The 20,344-nt window shown below is 39.1% G+C and overlaps 1 protein-coding gene across 2 annotated transcripts in view; it reads left to right on the top strand.

Annotated features, from left to right (window-relative positions):
- kcnc4 (potassium voltage-gated channel, Shaw-related subfamily, member 4) overlaps window positions 1-15,130 on the top strand; it is a 29,776-nt gene extending 14,646 nt beyond the window's left edge. Inside the window, exons 2-4 of one of the 2 annotated variants that reach the window (XM_065247003.2) lie at window positions 6,903-7,806; window positions 7,905-8,088; window positions 11,714-15,130. In XM_065247003.2, coding sequence (XP_065103075.1) covers window positions 6,903-7,806; window positions 7,905-8,044 — 1,044 coding nt within the window. In that variant the 3' untranslated portion in view covers window positions 8,045-8,088; window positions 11,714-15,130. The other variant, XM_065247004.2, reaches the window with a different exon arrangement.
- The last annotated feature ends 5,214 nt before the right edge of the window (window positions 15,131-20,344 follow it).

Genomic DNA, 20,344 nt, shown 5'->3' with positions numbered 1-20,344 from the left:
TTGAGCTATGGCCTCAGTCTGCTTCTTGGCCGCGGAGAATTGCTGGGCAAACTCCTCGACCGTCTCGCCGAACAGGCCGGTCTGGGAAACCGGAGCATTCAGGAGCCGGGTTTTATCAGCATCCTTCATGTCCGCCAGACACAGCCAGAGATGGCGTTCCTGGACTACCAGGGTAGACATCGCACGCCCGACGGCGTGTGCGGTGACCTTGGTCGCACGAAGCGCCAGATCAGTGGCCGCACGCAGTTCAGAGAACTCCGCCGAGTCGTGACCTCCCGCGTGCAGGTCCCTCAGAGCCTTAGCCTGATGAACCTGCAGCAATGCCATGGCATGCAGGGCTGAAGCTGCCTCCCCACAAGCTTTGTAAGCAGCACCGGTCAGCGCCGAAGACTGCTTACAAGCCCGTGAGGGGAGAGTAGGCTGGTCCCGCCAGGAGGAAGCGACACCGGCCGGACACAACTGCATCGCGACCGGCCGCTCCACTGACGGGATACCAGTATACCCCCTGGCATCTCCACCCTCGAGAGAGGTGAGGGGTGAAGGCTGAAACGGCCGGTTCCGGGCGGAAAACGGGGTTTTCCACGACCGCGTCAGCTCTTCATGCACCTCGGGGAAGAAGGGCACCGGGGGCGAGGACTGAGAAGCCCTGGCACCCCCGAAGTACCAATCATCGAGGCGGGACGGTTCAGGTGGGGGAGGTTCAGTCCACTCCAAGCCGACCGCCGCCGCCGCCCGAGCGAGCATGGCTGCCATCTCGGGGTCGAACGCAGGACCCGCAACCCGACCCGAAGGCGGGAGCGGATCTGGATCGACGTCCGAGGCTGACAACCCCCCCTCCGACGTTACGGTGGACATCGCGTCCGGTGGAGGCTCGACAGAGCGCGAGGACACCGTAGAACACGGGCCGCTCGTCTCCATCGGGACCTCCGCTGGCAACGGATCAGGGCGCTGGGAGCTGCTGGACGAACCAGCAGACCGACCCAGCACCGTTATACGGAGATCATCCTTCGCAAGTTTGGTAGCTGCGCCCTTAGCAGCACCAGACTTGGAAGGCGGGTGCCGTTCCCGGAGAAACGACACCCGTCTCCGCAAATCCGCCATAGTCATGCCCTCACAAGTGGAGCATGAACTATCACGCAACGCTGCCTCTGCGTGCTGGAGCCCCAGACACGAAACACATCGCTCGTGGCCATCCCGGGGAGCGATGAACACACCGCATCCAGAAACGGAACACGGGCGGAATGCCATCTTTAAAAAGACGCACCCGACCGTGACACGAATGAGTGACTGTCTTTAAAAAGACACAAAGCTCAAACGTGCTGCTCTTTTAGGGAAATCACTCTTTTTGTGCGAGCTGGTGAAACACACAGGGAGAGGCAAACGCACTCACTCAACTCAAGTCTTAAAAGAGACAGAGAGAGAGAGAGAGAGAGAAAGGGTGGAGAAAACACTGCGAGCCTCCGCTGAGGTGTCTTTGCCCAACCAACTTCAGCAAGCTGAGATCTTTTTCCTCCAAGAACAGGGATCTACGAAGATCAGTATACGCTTCTCGAGAGCAGATGTCTGCCGGCTTCGAAGCAAAAAGCTAATTTGGTATTGTGCACCTGCGGCTTATATACGCACCTGGCGGGGCGGCGCCGGCATTATGCAAATACCTGCATGCCAAGTTCATTGGCGTTTCTTATAGTTCTCGAAGTAGATAGGTCACCCGCGGAGCGGTTCCCAATTCGTCGGTCACGACGTGACGTCGTAGTGACCGACTGAAAGGGAACCAATAGTTAAAGTGACATCCTAATCCAAACCCCAAATCTAACACCAAACCAAAGCGAAAATGGTTTAAATATAGGCCATGTTTACATTAGAGCATTTGCGTTTTAAAACGGCATTTTAAAATGAAAACGATCCTCGTTTATACTGGCATTTTAAAAAGAATCTTCATCCACACTATGCACCACCATAAACGCATGAAACATGACCAATCACATAACTGGGCATGCGCATAAAAGTGTAAAATAACTTATTACTCTAATAATAGCTTACCTTTGCGCGTTTACGCAGCCTAGGGGTGTGCGATATTGACAAAAAGTCATACATGGGTCCTTTGCTGGCAACTATAACAGACACTATTTTTTAACCTATAAAGATGTGTTTGGGAAAGTCTTATACTGTTCTAGCTCCCCCTACAACATATTAATATGATTAATAGGTTTATTTTGATTTTATAACTAAACAGAAAGGTCTTTATGATTTAAAAAGAAAGCATTCAAGTGAACAGTACTGAACAGTAGCGAACTTGAAGCAAAAATAAATTTCAGCAAATTCAAACTTCAATCAAACATAGTAAGAGGTGAAGTATTGCTTTAGCCTTCCAGAAATGCTTATTGCATTAATTTTTAAAAGTGTGAGAGGTCCGTGCACGTCCTCCGCTAGCAACACAGAATAGCTAAAAGCGCAAGCGCCTAAACGAGCATTATATTAATGACGTTGAGTTTATTGTTTTTATTAATTTATATTCACAAAACTTATCAACAAAACATCGATTAAAATAAAGAGACATATTATCTGAAACGAAATTCATTTTAAAGTAGCAAACAAAACTTACATTAAACTGGAAAATAATGTCTGACCCATTACAATTCTTCATATTGGCCTTTGCAACGCCTATATGGTGTTTAAAATTACAGTCTATCTTTCGTAAGCTAACTAAATTTAAACAAAACATAAACACATTAAACCCAAAAATACTCAAACATTCATATAAAACAGACATTATCTATAAGGATACATGTTAAAACAATCCGATATAGCGTTTATAATAGCTGGTTGGTAGATGTTTACTATTTTTTGGCAAAACCTCCGTTGCAAACCAACATTTACATGAATAAAATAATTTTTACTTTGAAAATGATGCGCTGTCACGTTAACATCAGCTGTTCGTTTACATAAGACTCCGTCTACGTTCATTTACACTCAGAGCAACGTCTGAGTTCTCAAACTAAAACAGGGTCTTCAGCGTTTGCGAACGAATCCGTTTATGAGGGTCGAAAACGGTGATGTAGTGTAGATGAAAGGCGTAAACGTAGCAAAAGTAACGCGTTTTAAAGGATAAACGCATTAATGTAAACATAGCCATAGACCATTTCAAAAGATGTAAACAACACTGGTTCAGGAGCACTTCCTGTTTCAGTTTTTTAACACTAGATAAACGATACAACCAACAGAACATATAGAACTGAATCAAAAAGTCAAAGAAACACCTTAAAGATAATGATATATGTAAAATAAAATAAAAAAACAGTCACAAACTGAAACAGGAAGTGTTTCTGGACCAATCTTTTGAAATGGTCTATAGGAAAAACAATTGAGTAATCAATACATGAAACTGACACTTAAAAGAAAGTCTGTGGTACGGACACAGAAAACTGGGAGATCCATGACAATGACACGGATAAATGAGCAAAATATTCTGTGACTATAAGATGGAAATTTGTAAGATCAGGTTGGTTTGTGAGTGAATGTAAATGTAAATACTTTGAGCATGGAGCGGAAATTGTTGCAGCTCCCTTACTTGCTTTGATGTGAACCACCCACCACAGTATATTGATGAATTGATTAACAATAAACAAAGCACATCAACTCAACTCATTCAATGGAATTACATTGTAAACTCTATTAGGAGCCTTAAATCATCCCGGCTTTGTGTCCTCGCAAACTGAGTCAATCTGCTCTTTTACTTCACAGATTACTACTGTTAACATTACTAAAAGTCTTTCAGTATTGAATACAGTTTAAGCAGAGTTGCTGAACAGATGGGTCGCTATAAACATTTCTCCATCAGACTCTTCTTCTCAGGAACATTATATCACTTGACAGAACTTTTCAATCGTATTGCAACACTTCATTAGGACTGTTTATCAGAATTGTTTTTTAAGGGTGAACCATCCCTTTAAAATCGTTTTAAATAAGCCTGTAAAAGATCAATGAATTCTTACATTGTCTAAGTGTTTCTGTCACAGTAGTCTTCATTTACAGTTTACTACTCCTTTGAGGTTTCACGTAAACACAAATAAAATAGATTGTAGCGCTCTGGGAGCTCTGTTCTGTTGCCGGTGCTTCTATCCCCCTCAGTGTGACAACATGTCTCCCATAGTGCAGAGCTGGCGTGACATGGTTGTCATGGTAACCTCTCGTCTCCTCTGCCTGCCGTTCTGCCCGTATTTTTCCTTCATCTTCCCCATACTCCTTCTCTTTTAGTTACTTTTTAAAGGGCACCTATTATGGCCTTTTTACAAGATGTAATATAATGGTGCTTTTTCATTGCATAGTACCCCATGGTTTGGGTCAGCCTACCTTTGTGAGCTTTTCCACTGGGTGCAGTACGTAATAGCCAATACTTTTTTAGTACCACCAAGGGACCCGAGCTGATACCAAAACTTGACACGAGAACACTGTAGATAACTGATTGGTCTGAGAGAATCGTCACTACCAGCGTCATTGCTTTAAGTTAAAATATTTGCTTTACCTTCGTGCTAGCTTGCGCTGTCTTGAGCAAACATGTTGTCATCTGTGCTCTGCTATAAGTTCCCAAACTCCCTTTTAGGGATGAAAAACATCCACAGGTTGAGAATCAGCAACACCATACCAATTTTTTTCCAGACTTGCAGTTTGTTGCAGGACATTCGCGACGCGCACGTTTGCATATATGCTTAAATGCAACTTAAATGAGGATCGGCGGAGTGCATCGATGGACCCCACGGGTGTTTGTACAGAAACTGTCATGTGAGACAGAGGTAGTGATAAACGCGATGTGCAAACATCTATTTGTGGTGGTCAATTTTAATTTTGTGGAGGACCGAGAAATAAATAAATGTATGAGAAATAAATAAATGTATGGGAATGTACAATGACGCTCTTACTTGTATGATGTCACAGCAGTAGGCAGCGTAAATATAACGACACGCCTATAATCCCTCCCACTCTGAAGTGTTACTAAACTCGATGGAAAAGCTAACCAAGCCAAAGTGAGGTGAGCTGACCCGACCTGACCTAAACCAAACTGTGGGGTACTATGCGATGGATAGCATGTTCAAAATGCCCCTATTTGGGTGGGAGCAAAACGCATTGTTTAAAGGACAAGTTCGGTATTTTAGACTTAAAGCCCTGTTTTCAGATTGTTTATGGTGAAATAGAATGATTTTGACTGAAATTTCGACATTTGCGGCTGTCCTGAGAATTTTCGCGTGTTTGTGTTTCAGCTCAGACCTCTACAATGGGTTTAATGGTGCACTGGAACAATCCTTCCTAAAATGCATTAAACTTTTGTTTACAAAGACGTGAAACTCACCGAGTGGTCAGGGGTGTTCACTGATATGCTCACACAAAAATCGCTGCAAAAGATGCTTTCCAACAGCTGTTTTAGCATTCGTTGTTAACTTGTGGACCTATTTTCCCAAACGCCTCACACCCGTACATTCTTCCGCTTAGAGCTTGAATAATAAACACTCCAGCCCAGGTGGTGGCGCTAATCCGCCTTTGCCAATTGCAAGAATAGAAACAAAGTTCCCGGCGCGGAGTAATACCGTACCTCACAGCACATCTAATACGTGTCAATGGAGTTGGTAAAAACTACGATAAAACCTGTTGGAATGCGTCTTTTGGAGCGATTTTGTGTGAGCATACTAGTGAACACCCCTGACCACTCGGTGAGTTTCACGTCTTTGTAAACGAAAGTTTAATGCATTTTAGGAAGGATTGTTCCAGTGCACCATTAAACCCATTGTAGAGGTCTGAGCTGAAACACAAACACGCGAAAATTCTCAGGGCAGCCGAAAATGTCGAAATTTCAGTCAAAACCATTCTATTTCACCATAAACAATCTGAAAACAGGGCTTTAAGTCTAAAATACCGAACTTGTCCTTTAATGTCTGTACCTTTCAATGCAAATCTTACATTTCCTTACAAACAGACATTGAGCGCTTTCCGTTAAAATAGATCTGATTTATACAAGCTGAGACAATAGTATCAAGTGGACAAAGTACAACTCGCTGAGGATGGAAACTATGGTAATGCAGGACTGTTAGTGGGCGGGGCTTTATTAATGTGATCTCACATTGATCTGAATCAAAACGGCCTGTCTATTGAGACTGCTTTGGTTTAATGGGGAAAGAGCGGGTGGTCGTAGAGTGGTTGTGTTCACCAAGTCACCTTCATATACTATCAGAGAAAGGGTACATGAAGGTACAAAAGTTGTCACAGGGGCAGTACCTTTTCAAAGAGAACACTTCTCTACCTAAAAGGAACACATTGGTTCCTCTTAGGCACTTACTGGTACCTCAAAAGTACATATACCTAGGACCTTTTTAAAAGGTACCGTCCCAGTGACATAAAGGTGTCCCAGTGTCATAATCTTTTGTGTATAAAAGTGTATGAAACTTTTTTCACTTCTTTGTCAGTCAATCTGTTGACTTAGTCATCTGTGATGCTGTTGCCTTGAGATGAAAGCTCACCTGCTGGTTTCCATTGAACTTCATATCCGCTTTGAATTTTTGGAGATAATGGAAATATGTTTGCACGCAGCAGGAATCAATACGTGTGCTGCAACTTTGATGTGTTTCGTTTAGATAACTATGGGGGCTGTGCGTCTAGCTTTTTGTTTCGATGATTCACATGCACTTAAAACAATTATTGTAGAATACTTTGTATATGGTTTATATATACAGCAGTTACATGCATTTATGCAAATTTTTCTGAAATTAAGGTATAAATACTAATTGTGTGGTTTGCAAAATTATCTTTCTGTAAATTGCTAGAAAGCATGCTGTGCAATATTCATTAAATATGCATTATGCTACAAGTGATGCTCAGTGATCTTATAAAAAGTCTCATGTCATTTTCTCTTTCAGATAATCGCCTTTGTCTCTCTCTTTTTCATCTTGGTGTCCATCACTAACTTTTGCCTGGAGACCCACGAGGCCTTTAATTACCTTCACAACTGCACTGACGGCACCATAGAGGTGAAGACCATACCAGCACTGACAGTAGTGGAGGGAATCTGTGTGGTGTGGTTTACCTTCGAGTTCCTGGTCCGTATCATATGTTGTCCGAATAAAATTCTTTTCATCAAGAATCTGCTGAACATCATCGACTTTGTTGCCATTTTGCCATTTTACCTGGAGATGAGTTTGAGTGGCCTCACATCCAAAGCTGCCAAGGATGTTCTAGGCTTTCTCCGCGTGGTCCGTTTCGTGCGAATTCTACGGATTTTTAAGCTAACCAGACACTTCGTAGGTCTCAGGGTTCTCGGCCACACTTTGCGGGCGAGCGTCAACGAGTTTTGCCTTCTCATCATCTTTCTCGCCCTAGGGGTCCTTATATTTGCCACCATGATCTACTATGCCGAACGTATCAGTGCAGAACCCGATGACCCTATTGGTAACAGCCACACGCATTTCAAGAACATTCCCATCAGCTTCTGGTGGGCAGTGGTCACCATGACAACACTGGGTTATGGAGATATGTACCCTCAGACGTGGCTGGGCATGATGGTTGGTGCGTTGTGCGCGATAGCGGGCGTGCTAACCATCGCCATGCCAGTGCCTGTCATTGTTAACAACTTTGGGATGTACTACTCGCTGGCTATGGCCAAACAGAAGTTGCCCAAGAAGAAAAAGAAGCACAACCCAAACCCAGATACGGTGATTGACTCTGTGTCATACGGGAAGTCCGAAAGCAACTCGCCAAGGAACAGCACACAGAGTGACACGTTCCCCCTCGCCGCCGAGGAGATCATCGGAAGAAACCGTTCAGGTACAATGTCACTATCATAAAAATTTTATGGTTTGCATCCACCCCTGATGTCTGTCATCTACATTGACACTTCTTTTGTCATTCTTGCCTTTTATCAGATTCAAAGCAGAATGGCGATGCTAATGTAACTCTCTCAGAAGAAGAGGGCTGCAACCCGAACCAGCCCCTCTCTCCGGGTGAGAAGTGGACCCTACGATGCTCACGCAGAGACAAGACCATTAAAGAGGCTTCTTGCTGACTTCTGGAGACTTTCCTGCATAGCCGAACCCACCATTCACACAGGTAAAGAGAAACTGCTGGCTACCTTCATACATTAATAAGAAACATATATGCATATCTACAAACATAAATAGCACTGATGTAATCCGGCTATATTACATTATTATTATTATTATTATTATTATTTTATGATAATGACCAGTTGACTTTCCACAGTTCTGCTTATTATAGGGACACTTACAAAATAAATAAATAAATAAATGGATCTGTAATATTGATTTTGCAATCTGTAACTTTTGCCTGTCTATAATTGAAGCCATGGGACAGTCATTTGTCAAATTTAAAGGTCATTACACAAACACGTTTGACTACATTACCATGACAATCCACAATTTAAATTACAATCTTTATCTCAATTCTAATTGAAGATTGAGAAGTATTCTAGAGAGCTATGTGGAAGTTTTGGCAATATCAGCTGACATTTTAAAACGGTGAAAAGCAGAACAAGCGGAGCATGACATTAGACAAAGCATTCAACAAGCCCAACCGCTTTCATTACTGGATGCTGTCAAGTCAGGCATCCTTTTTTGCCTGACTGACTTGCACCTCAGCCCCCAAATTCCCCAAAGCTCTGACAGGTTGCATGGCAGTCTATTTCTAGAGATAATCGCTTGATCGCCGGCTGTTTGCGCAAACGTTCCACCTTTAACATTCGACGAAGACTTCACCTCCAGATATGGATGACAAGAGGAAGCTTTAAATCAATGGTGCTTCTGTTAAACAAGAGCTTAGCATATGTTGCTGAAGGGAGATGGATGATTGGTTAGAATTCATTACCTGGGATCATTAACAGTATACAAAAGAAAGTCTTTATCATGTAAGGAATAATTGATGACGGGCCATTGAATTATAAGAAAATAATGCACACCCAAGGTGAATTGTGTTTTATTCTGCTTCTATATTAGCCTACTGTGGCTATCACAGGCGGCACCCTTTTAAAAAGTACACCCTTGGACCTCAAGAGTTCATATTAGTACCTCAAAGGTACATATTGGTACCACATATATAGGGTTCATATCTGAAGAGTTTGGCTCCAATACGCAATAAATCCATTTTTGAATAATTTCGGCAAAAAGTTGTTTTCTATACCAAGAAAGTCACAACATGAAAACCACTATTTTCTTTTACAAACGTTCAAATAGCATATTTAGGTTATAATATCATTAAAAAATCTAATCCATAATTTGATTTTTAAAGATTTATTATAAAAACTGATTCTTTTTTCCACAAAATGCAATAAATCCATGACAAGATTTTTTTTCTAAATGCTATAAATCTATTGAATCAATATATAAGTGTGCATTCATTTTTGCCATGTTATAATCATTTAGTTGACTAGTGGTATACATTGATTAAAAAAATAAACATTAATGGTATTAATCAAAACACTACTTTGTCATATTAAGATCATTGTCATTGCTGCATCATTCTTGGGACGTCCTCACTGAACTTTTTTGACAGCGACCAGCTGTAAAATGTTTTGGTCCTGCTCTATTTTTGTTGACTTCGGGTAAAATAATGTAAAGTTTTTCATAAGATCCGCTGGGGTCAATGTGTTAGCATGACAGAAGCTTGATGCTCTTGTGTGAGAGGAAACAACAGCCGGCATTTTTCCTTTGCCAGAGTGCTTCTCAAGAAAATTATTCGATTTTGATGGCTTTACATTACTTTCCCATCACAGAAAACCACCACAGGTTTATCCATGCAATCAAAAGTATTAATTTGTTTTTGTATTGTTTGTTGATCACGAAGTACAAAGTAGATGAGGAAAACTAGGATTCTGTGTGTATTCAATTCTCCGCCATTGTTGTTTACAATGCATGGAATGGTGCGCTGTGATTGGTTGAGCGGATTTATTGCATTCTGCAGAGAAGGAAGACTGCCGTTTATTGGGTTTTGGGAAAAAAGGGAGAAAAGATGACAGAATATCATGGCGGATATTGGATTTTGTGTAAAATTAAGAATTTTTTTTTAATACTGACCTGATACAATGCTTATTTTGTTGGTAATTTTTTTTTAAAATGGCGTTTATTGTGTTTGGAACCAAACTCTTCATCTGTACCTAATAGTACATATCAGGACCTTATTTAAAGGGTACTGCCCCTGTGACCACTTGGGATATTTTTCTGACAGTGTATATGATTTTGTACAATTAACATTGTACGGAGTCATACGAATTAATTCTTGTAAAATAGTTATGAATTGCTGTGAGATCAGGCTGAAAAAGAGGCAATTTAAGGAATTATGCATTCTAATTACACCAGAAGCACATGTTTGTTTTGATTTCCCTCTAATTTTGGAAGATTCAAACAAAGGTCACGTAAGCCCTTCAGACATTCTGTGACGGTTGATTTCTCATTTGTGTGGAAAGCCGTGCAATTTTCCACACTGATGTGGAGACAGATGCACTCCAGGAATCAACGCGGGGCAGAGCGACAATGACAACTGCAGCTGCGATCCCGTCAGAAAATGAGCAGTGATTACGGGCCATAATTTCCTCACGAGATACAGCAAAGATGCTCCATCTCTGGAAATGTCATGGCTGATGTTAAAAATAAAGATGTGAGAATGATCTATTACCCGAAGAGTCATGGCATTTCTTCTGTTTATTTGCTGTAGAAAATGATGCAGTGCCTTTCCAGCACAAAAGACGAAAGGAAGCGAACCAGAAGACAGGATCTGAAAGGAAGCCCTGTTTTATTTAATCCAATCAGTTCTGTAGTGGTCAGCTGTAAACAGATTAGTAAAGTGCATTGCCCCAAGTTTATTTCATTATCGCTGATGTCAACACTTGATTAACAAATTAAGACTGAAGACTGACACTAATCAGCAAAACTACAAAAAACAGCAACAACAAAATCTCTCAAAATGAAATAAATTAAAATAACACAATCATTGTAAAAATATGTATTTTTGTCTTGTTTACTTTTATGACTATCCAAATTCATTGTTTTATTTTATTTTTTCAAATATAAGTGACCGAGAATTCCACAGACACAAAAGTTCTCTCACAGTCTTTATTTGTGAGGCGTTCATTTATATACATAAAAGGAAATGAAACTGTTAACCCAGCACAAGGAGGGAACAGGGAAATGAAACTTACTTTCCTTAAGCTGGTACAGCGAGTCTCATTTCCCTGTTGCCTCACAAATAAAGACGGTGAATGAACTTTTTATATCTGTGTCATTCTTGGTCACTGATATCAGTTTCTTTGCTCCATTGCCCATCCTGATCTGACTTTCTTAAACAATTTATTTTATCACTTTCATGGCGAGTTCTTGGTTCGTGTGTAATCATGTGGCAAGCAAAATCAGGCATCACTGAAACACATCATCAACAGCAGCAGCAGCAGCAGCAGCCCTGATATGAGTTATAGATCTGCTTCTGGTCCCACATGGCAACTCAACTGAATTGCTGCTAATAGGTTTCCATTAGCAACATGTGCAGACCCACAGCTTCCCCAGAGTCTCTGGGTTCATTTTAGTGCCTCTAAAGGCCAGACGGGTTCTTGTTTTAATCATGCATGATTTTTTTTCTCAGTTAATAAATGGGCAAAATGCATCTGCAGTTCTTAATCATACAACTGAGCATTTTGAGTATATTTCAACTCTTTATGTTTTTGTTTCAGAGAGCTGCAGAGATGCAATCACATCCCCTGCAAACTAAACTACACACAAGCAGAAGTCGCCACACTGACCTGAAGACGCAAAGTGGGTGATAACTTTCATGTCTGTAAAGTGGTGACACCCCTGTTGGCTATTACAGTAGTCATCACCATGCACATCTGTTAATTTTCAAGTCTGTTTGTATGACAGAGCTTGTAATACATTCGGTCAAATGTAACATTAATGCACTTTAAATCTGATTTATTTCAATTTTGTTGAGTATTACCTGAAAGATCAATGTTGACACCATTGTTGAAAGTTTACCATCCTATGCCCATTATCTCCAAGGCTAGTTTGCATCCTTAAACCTGAAAATATTCAACTTTTGCTGATTTATACTTTTAAAGGGGCCATGGCATGAAAATCTTTTTCCATGTTTAAGTGCTATAATTAGGTTCCCAGTAGGGATGTCCCGATCCGAAATGCTGGATCGGTATCGGGTCCGATCCGGGCTTTTTGGCTGGATTGGACATCGGATCGAGGACCGACAACATGACAGATCCAATTCCGATATGTGCGTTAGCCGTGGTTGTTACTGACAAGCTATTAAAAGGACAACGTATTATAAAAGCACCATAAACGTTTATGCACTATATTTAAAGTCTTTTAATACACTCAATAGCTTCATGTGAAGGAACAAACGCACATTTAAAGATCTTTAAGTTTACAGAAACATTGTAACTTACTTGCAAACTGAGTTAATAATCCACTGGTGAAGAGGACGGATGAAACGCGTCATTCACACACGCAAACACAAGATAACTGCAGGCTTTATTAAAGATCTGATTTTATAAAGTCTCTGTAAGCCATCGGATGGATGCAATTCACTTTGTCTTGAGCACACGATGCATCTATTCTCTTTGTGTTTTAACAGTTATAAACTTTCCATTGCGGTGCGAGGATTCCCATGAGAGGATGCTTCAAGGGCATCATTTCTGCACCCAGAAAGCCCATAAACGACCAGAAAGCCCAGTATATGACTTAGGCGCATCAATTCTGCACCTATAATGTGCATAAAAAGTCCAGTAAAGTGCATAATTCCCAAAATAACCATCTGCACACTAAAGCTTTTTTACTATGACAGTTTTACGCAATTAAGAAAAATTATTTAGCATACTTAATTGATCAAACGTACCTATTATATGTTCTCCTAAACACTGTCATGATTAATATTTACTAATGTTTCCTGTAACTTGTAAATCATTTTAAATTATTGATTTTTAAAATTTAAAATGACACTAGATGTAGCAGAAAGCACTATACACATTTAATTACAACAGTACCGGGCAGAAATCGGTATCGGCTGATATACGGAATTCTGCTATCGGAAACGGATCGAAAATGAAAAAGTGGGATCGGGACATCCCTAGTTCCCAGTGCTTCTATCAACCTAGAAAATGTGAAAAAGATCAACCCGGTAACTTAGTTTTGGTAAACCATTCTCTGCAAGCATGTGAAAAAATTTGGCTCTCCTTATGATGTCATAAGGAGCTCTTATTATAATAATACTGCGCCTTAATCTGCACTACACAACCACTGCCATTTAGTGCAGAGAGAAAGAGAGAGAGAGAGAGAGAGAGAGAGAAAATAATTCACAGCCCAACTGAGTTTGAATTGCGTCAAACCACCATCAATATGATCAGTGTTTGCACTTTATCCCCTCATTTGCATTTTAAAGGACACACCCAAAACGGCACATTTTTGCAAACACCTACAAAGTGGCAATTTTAACATGCTACAATAAATTATCTATATGGTATTTTGAGCTAAATCTTCACAAATGTGCTCTGGGGACACCAACGATTTATTTGACATCTTGAAAAATTCTTGTGACATGGCCCCTTTAAAATACAGTGGTAGAGCATTACATTAGCTGAACAAAAAGTTATAGGTTTGAACCCACATACTGGTAAAATAATGTATACCACTGTGGTAAATGTTAAAATATAAAGTCTTTCTGTTTTTGGGAAAATAACCAAAAATGCTAATCAGAAAAAATGCAGACAGAAGCATTTCCTCAAACAACGTTTTGGTCTAATAAAAAAAATGCTCCCTTCACAGTACCACCTGTCACCAAGAAGAAGTAGCAAATCATGGTTCATGACTGTGATGTAAACTAAAGACTATTTGCTGTTGTTGAAATGAAAGGACAAACCTTTCAAATGTCTCTCCACAACTTACTGTTACAATGGGATATTTGACAATGTGAAGAACTGTGTTGTCACTGCTGTTATTTGTCTTTATCTCAATGAGCAATATTTCTGTTCATACATGTGTCAAGACTGAACCCTGTTTTGTCTTTACAACCTTTGTGACAAAATGAAATGAAGGAGTTTCCTTTCATGTTCCTGTGCTAGATAAATTATCATCTATAAATAACATCTCCCTTCATGATAACTACCTGTAGAGGCCTGACTTTATTTGGAGAAAGGTAGAAACCGGCCTGTGTCTGTGCAGTGTTATACTAGAGGCCACAGACCTGTAAGAAAGACCCATTTGTCTTTGTGGAACGAACACTTGAGATAAAATCTTTGAAGAACTAGAGTTAAAGTTGCATTTATTTAAATGTCAAAGACCAAGGCAAAGAAAAGAATTTCTGAACAGGAATAAAATATTTCACAAAGCAGCTTTATCAAAGAGAGGAGCGGCAGCTGCATGCTGTCTGAACTGCAATTTTCTCAAATCTAATTTACATGAAGTCCTACTTCATTTGAAATCATCAGCCATTGATTTTCATAGCGACGCTGGTTGAGATTGGACCAAATTCCGAAAGTTTGTTTTTTATGTACTGCTCTGTTTGTTGACCGTACTAACTTTTATTTTTGTGAGTACACACTGTAAACCCTGTCCAAGTTGTGCCTACTGTCTTGTAATACTAATAATTGTAAAAAAAAATGTTTTCTAACAATACAAAAATAGGCTTACTGTATATTGGTGAGGTGTCAATCATTTTTGCACACATGGACAATAATGTTTGTGAGGCTTTTTTTGTTTGCCGGTGTTTGCCTCATGTTTCAGAAAGTGCAAGATATCTTATATGGAAAATATACAGAAAATGACACCATATAAATAACAATTTTACTATACTGTATGTAGCAGAGTATCACAATCAAGCAAGAAGATTTATTTCATGTCTACTTATTCATTTTTTATAGAGTTTTCATAATGGTTCAGTATCTGCCTTTAGCCAGTATGTTTGTGCATTTCAGGGATGATGTAACATTAGAAAGAGACTTTTATTAATAGATTATATGGTACAGCACTGTAACTCTTTTAAATGAAATCGTGTTAAATGTCTAAAGAAAAGCAGTTCATATCCTGTATTAAGTATGTGTGTCTATGCATTTCTGCAGGAGTACAAATAAAATCTAAATATTTAACTGAAGCTTACACTGTTTTATTTCATCAGTAAGGCAAAGAAGTGTTGTATGCTGAGAACACAGTCGCTGTTTATTGGATTGAACAAATGAGCGGCAAAGCTGTACTCTGTAGCAAACCTGAGCTTGTGCCTCATCCACTAGAGCTGAATACACAACCATTTCCATGGCGGCAGTGAGAGATAAGCCCCATTAATTATTGTTTCTCTCTCTCTCTCTCTCTCTCTCTCTCTCTCTCTCTCTCTCTCTCTCCACTTTATCTTTTCCACAATCTATCGTAACATAGTTACACAAAATACACTGCTACAAAGTAAATTTGCTGCCAGATCTTACTGCTAAAAAGTTATTTTGTGATATAGCCTTTACATTTTTACATCTTAAAAATGTTTGTGTCTCAGCTGGCAGAGCATTGTGCTTGTATTGCTAAGGTTGTGGGTTTAACCGGTTTAAACAGATCAAATGCATGAGTCGCTGTGGATGAAAACGTATCCCAACCACACTCACACATGAAAAAACTATGTAGGATTTTTAGTGTATATTATAGTAAAGTAAACAGTTGCAAATTGTGTTATAACGTTGTAGGGGAGAGCGGGGCACAACCTAACGCTTTTTGACTTTGGCTTTATCATTCAAAAAAATATTTAAGTTAGATAAATCATCTTTTTTTACACAATTAACACACACATCTCTGCTACAAATGAACACTTAAAGTTTGTTTGTGGGACCTACCGTTATCGTACAATTACACCGAAAGTGACAGGAGTGCAAACGTTACAACTTACCCCATAGGTGGGGTTAATTGTCACAAACAGAGGATTTGTTGTAAAACCTGCTAAAAAATTTGTTTTAATTCAATAAAATTCTGTCTATATACTAAAGGTGGATATTGTTTATGTATCTGCCTATAATAGATAACTAAACCCCGCTCTGTAAAAATGTTTTCAATCCCAGCTATCAGTTACTACACTGTAAAAAAACTTTGCTGCCTTTAAATTTTTTGTTAAATCAACTCAGATTTATGAGTCATGTCAACAGAAATTAGTTGTCACAACTTATAAAATATAGTTAAGAAAAGTCAACTTAAATTTATAAGTTATAACAACTCACCTGTAGTTATAACAACTCATCTCTAGTCAAGATAAATAATAGTTAGTTGAAATGACTTGTAAATCTGAGTTGATTCAACAAAAAATTTTAAGGCAGCAAAGTATTTTTTACAGTGTAGGAGTTGCTGACATGTTTCAAATGGTGTTGTTATTTTTTAGGTAACAAGACAATGATATAATTATAAAATGATATAAGGTTGAATTTGGTGACTTACACAGCTCAGCTGTCATATTCACATTTGCAGAGTGCTATGATATTTCATTCTTCTCCATCTTGGATAATCCATTAACTAAAAGAAGCACCAGCAGCACAGGAAGTGTGTCTGGATGTGATTGATTTAATATTATAGTGTGCAAAAAACACTTTTGCATGGTTATATGGCTCTTAAGTCTTGAGAGAATGACTTTGAAGCATTATAAGAGGGGATAGCGCATTTTAGATTTGCTGTCATTCATTCTTAGTTCAATTAGTTCAATTGTATTTCCGTCTCTTTGTTGTCTTTTCTTACCCCATAAAATGGGTTGTCATGGCAATGACGAGCACAGTTACCATGGAGAGCTGCTCATCTGCCACTTCAGCCGGGTCGTAGAAGTGGCCAGTTGGTAAATGATAAAACAGAAAGGGAGAACGCATAAGCGGCCATTTGGTTTCTGGCTTTGGAAAACCACTATCTTTTTGACTAAGCTTGATCGAGCATTTGGTTCCCTGGTAACAGATGTTTATTATTGAGGCTAACAGATAGACTTTCTGTTCTGAGACCCACAGAGATGTTCAACTTCTACATAAACACATCTATGGAAGCAATGTTTTAGTTTATATGAAAGACCTTCACATTATTGCTTCTAGCAGGGGAGGTGACATTAACAGGAGACAGTTTCTTTTCTAAATTGTCTTCAATGCATGAAATACATTTAGAGAGAACTATTTACTAATAGAGTAATGCAGTGACTTTCCATTTAAATTACTGCTGTTGTGCCAGTTCTCCTAAATGCATGCCTAGAGTTTTGATCTAATATTAAATTGTAAATAAAGTAAAGTGTATTTCTGCAGCACCACACACAATAGCAAATTTTTTTTGGATATGGCCACACAGATATTGCACACTCACACACTGATTTATGCTTACCCACTTTTACCACGGTGATTAAAAAGGTGCTATGATGAGGTTGTCATGGTTACAGTGCTCTTGGGCATCTTCTATTCCTTTCCCCATTCATCATCTTTTCAATGCTGGAAATGGCGAGACTTTTTGGGTCATTATGCCTTAAAGCCAAGCTGCCTAGAAAGGTCTGACTAATGGCCCATTCCCCTTTTCTGTCTGTTGGTACTGCCAACTCTGACTGTGCCTGTAACTGTTTGTGCTTTAACTTTTAGTTACTTCCAAGTTTTTTTGCGTTAGTAGCATCTGAATGTTTACTGATTTTCATCCTTCAGTAGGTCCACATGTCAGCCAATTGAGACGTACAGACTTTGAGCAGCAAGGAAATGATAATGTTTGTAATTGTCCATTGTGATGGTTGTTATGATCAGACTGATGACAGGGATGTTCTTAACTTAATCTTTACACGTTTCAGACCCCATTGTTATCTCTGAAAGTGTTTCCTTTTGTATATAAAATCCTCACCACCCCTTCTAGAGTTTTAACATCATAGATAATATTCAGTAATTTGAATGACCCTATTTCATAAATGTACGCAAGTACTGTTCTAAAAAATTTTTTTTGAAGAGTATAAACTTTTCCTGGAGAACATAGTGTACTTCCTGTTCACTCGTATCTTTAAGGTTTCCTCTTTGATGGACAGGGCCAATTAATTTTTCGTTTTACAGTATTGTGTATGTATGTTGTGTAGCATAATGCATTCAGACATGTTTACACTAATATCATGAGAAGGTACAAGACAATCAAACATAATATCAAATCATAATCGACATCATCTATAGAGAAAAGAAAAATTAATGTTTTAATATATTTTAAAAATACATTAAAAAACATATTACACATAAAACTTTTTTCTGATTAACGACTTTTCTGTTTACTTCATACATTTTTTATTAATCTTTAATCAGGAACATTAACCTTCTTCCCTCCTCAAAACGACCTCACTTCACTTCCTGTCACAAAGAACGGCGGGGCTATCGTAGATTGGTTTTTCCAATGATCTAATCAGTTCTCGATGGATGAAATTTAAAAGTCCCTCACTAAATTTTTAGAAGCCGTTTCACTCGGATAAACGTCACGAAACAGAAAAGAAGACAGTCGCTACTTCCGTTTCACGGCGACTTTGATATTGCATTGTTCATCTGCATTCCTGCCATCAGAAATGTAGTGTAAAAGCACTGAGGGCCTCATATCTCCAATGAACTGACAGATACATGCAGTAAGAAAAGTGAGCATTTATCTGTTGAAAGCCTTTTCACTTTAGAGGCTTTTATCACCAGTGAGTGAACAGGCATGAAGCCATTAGTATGTCAAATTGTGACATTCAACCTCACTTACACATGCCTAAACTGAGTTTTAATGGGATTGAACCAATAGAAACAAAGAAGACATTAGTATAAATTCCACTTTTATAAATGTAGGTCTCAAAGCATTAATATTAATCTTGTTTACAGTAATGGCACACATTAGCCCTCTGGTCCTATCCTTGTATGAGTTTATTGTAATGAGTGTTGAACTTAATAGGTGAGACTGATTACTTTTAAAAGTTTAATTCTAAGGGTTTAGTCTTCCCTAAAATGAATTCTCTTTAAGAGCGGAGATACAGTAAAATTAGCCTGCTTTAAAATCATTGTAACAGTGGTTATGATTACCATAATTATCCAATCAATAAGGCGTTCCAATACAGAACTTATTAGCACACATACTGTAGGTTAAACTGCTGAAGTGATAATGTGCTCTCAGACACAAATCCGCACATTTCCAGTAACACACTGAAATACACAACCAACCATACACTATATTGCCAAAAGTTTTGGGACACCCGCCTTTATAGGCACATTAACTTGAATGACATCCATTCTTTATCCATACGGTTGCATATAGAGTTCGCCCACCATTTGCAACAACTTCAACTCTTCTTGGAAGACTTTCTACAAGGTTTAGGAGTGTGTTTATGGGAATTTGGATATGGGAACAGATACTGATGTTGGATGAGAAGACTGGGCTCACTTAATTCCAAAGATGTTATATTGGGTTGAGGTGAAGACTCTGTGAAGGCCATTTAAGTTTTTCCACACCAAACTCGCTCATCCATGTCTTTATGGGCCTTGCTTTGTGCACCGCTGCACAGTCATGTTGGAACAGGAAGGGGCCATTCCAAACTGCTCACACAAAGTTGGGAGCATAAAATTGTCCAAAATGTCTTGGTATGATAAAGCAATAAGAGTTCCTTTCACTGGATGTGATTGGAACACTTGAATTCAATGATTTGGAGGTGTCCAAAAACCTTTGGCAAAATAGGGTTGTGCCCCCAAAACCCATCTTTCATGTAAAAGAGCCCATCACCTCAACGTTATTGAGACATTGAAAGAACAGGAACATAAAAAATACAAGGTCTTAATATAAAATTGCTTGGTTTACAAAAGTGGTTAACACTTATCATAAGATTAAAGAGTGTGATTATGTGCCGGAATTCACTCACTTTACCCCTCCTATTGATTTTTGAGAGGGGTTTAAAGAGTTAATTAGCAGACATTCTTATTAAGACTACACTGTGACTAGACTGTTTCTTTAAGCATTTTCCTTTTATATAAGCCTTCATTCAAGCTTGTAAATTGGTTACAGTACTTCAGTCGCTCTGGAATATGGTGACCTACGGTCTCTTCACCTTTAATTAAATGTTTCATGAGCAGTTTTGAAGGACAGTAAAAGAACACGAGGTGTCCAGGTTCTTTTAATAACATTTACCATTACCATTTATTTTCCTTTTCAGTTGCATAAAGCTGATTTTATAGGTTTTGTTCCTACTTTCAGTGTTTTCAACCATGATAAATAAATTCCTAAAGCAGTCATTTTGTTCTTATAACGTGTTGTGTTTTTGGTTTCAAGTACTGATCAATCGTCAGGTTATATAGTGCTCCAACACATCCTGAAGTTTGACCTCTCTGAGT

This window comes from Paramisgurnus dabryanus, chromosome 11 (genome assembly GCF_030506205.2).
Source record: "Paramisgurnus dabryanus chromosome 11, PD_genome_1.1, whole genome shotgun sequence".
Classification (NCBI taxonomy): Eukaryota; Metazoa; Chordata; class Actinopteri; order Cypriniformes; family Cobitidae; genus Paramisgurnus; species Paramisgurnus dabryanus.
Note: the sequence above shows the minus strand (reverse complement) of the source record. Positions and strands in the feature narration are given on the sequence as shown.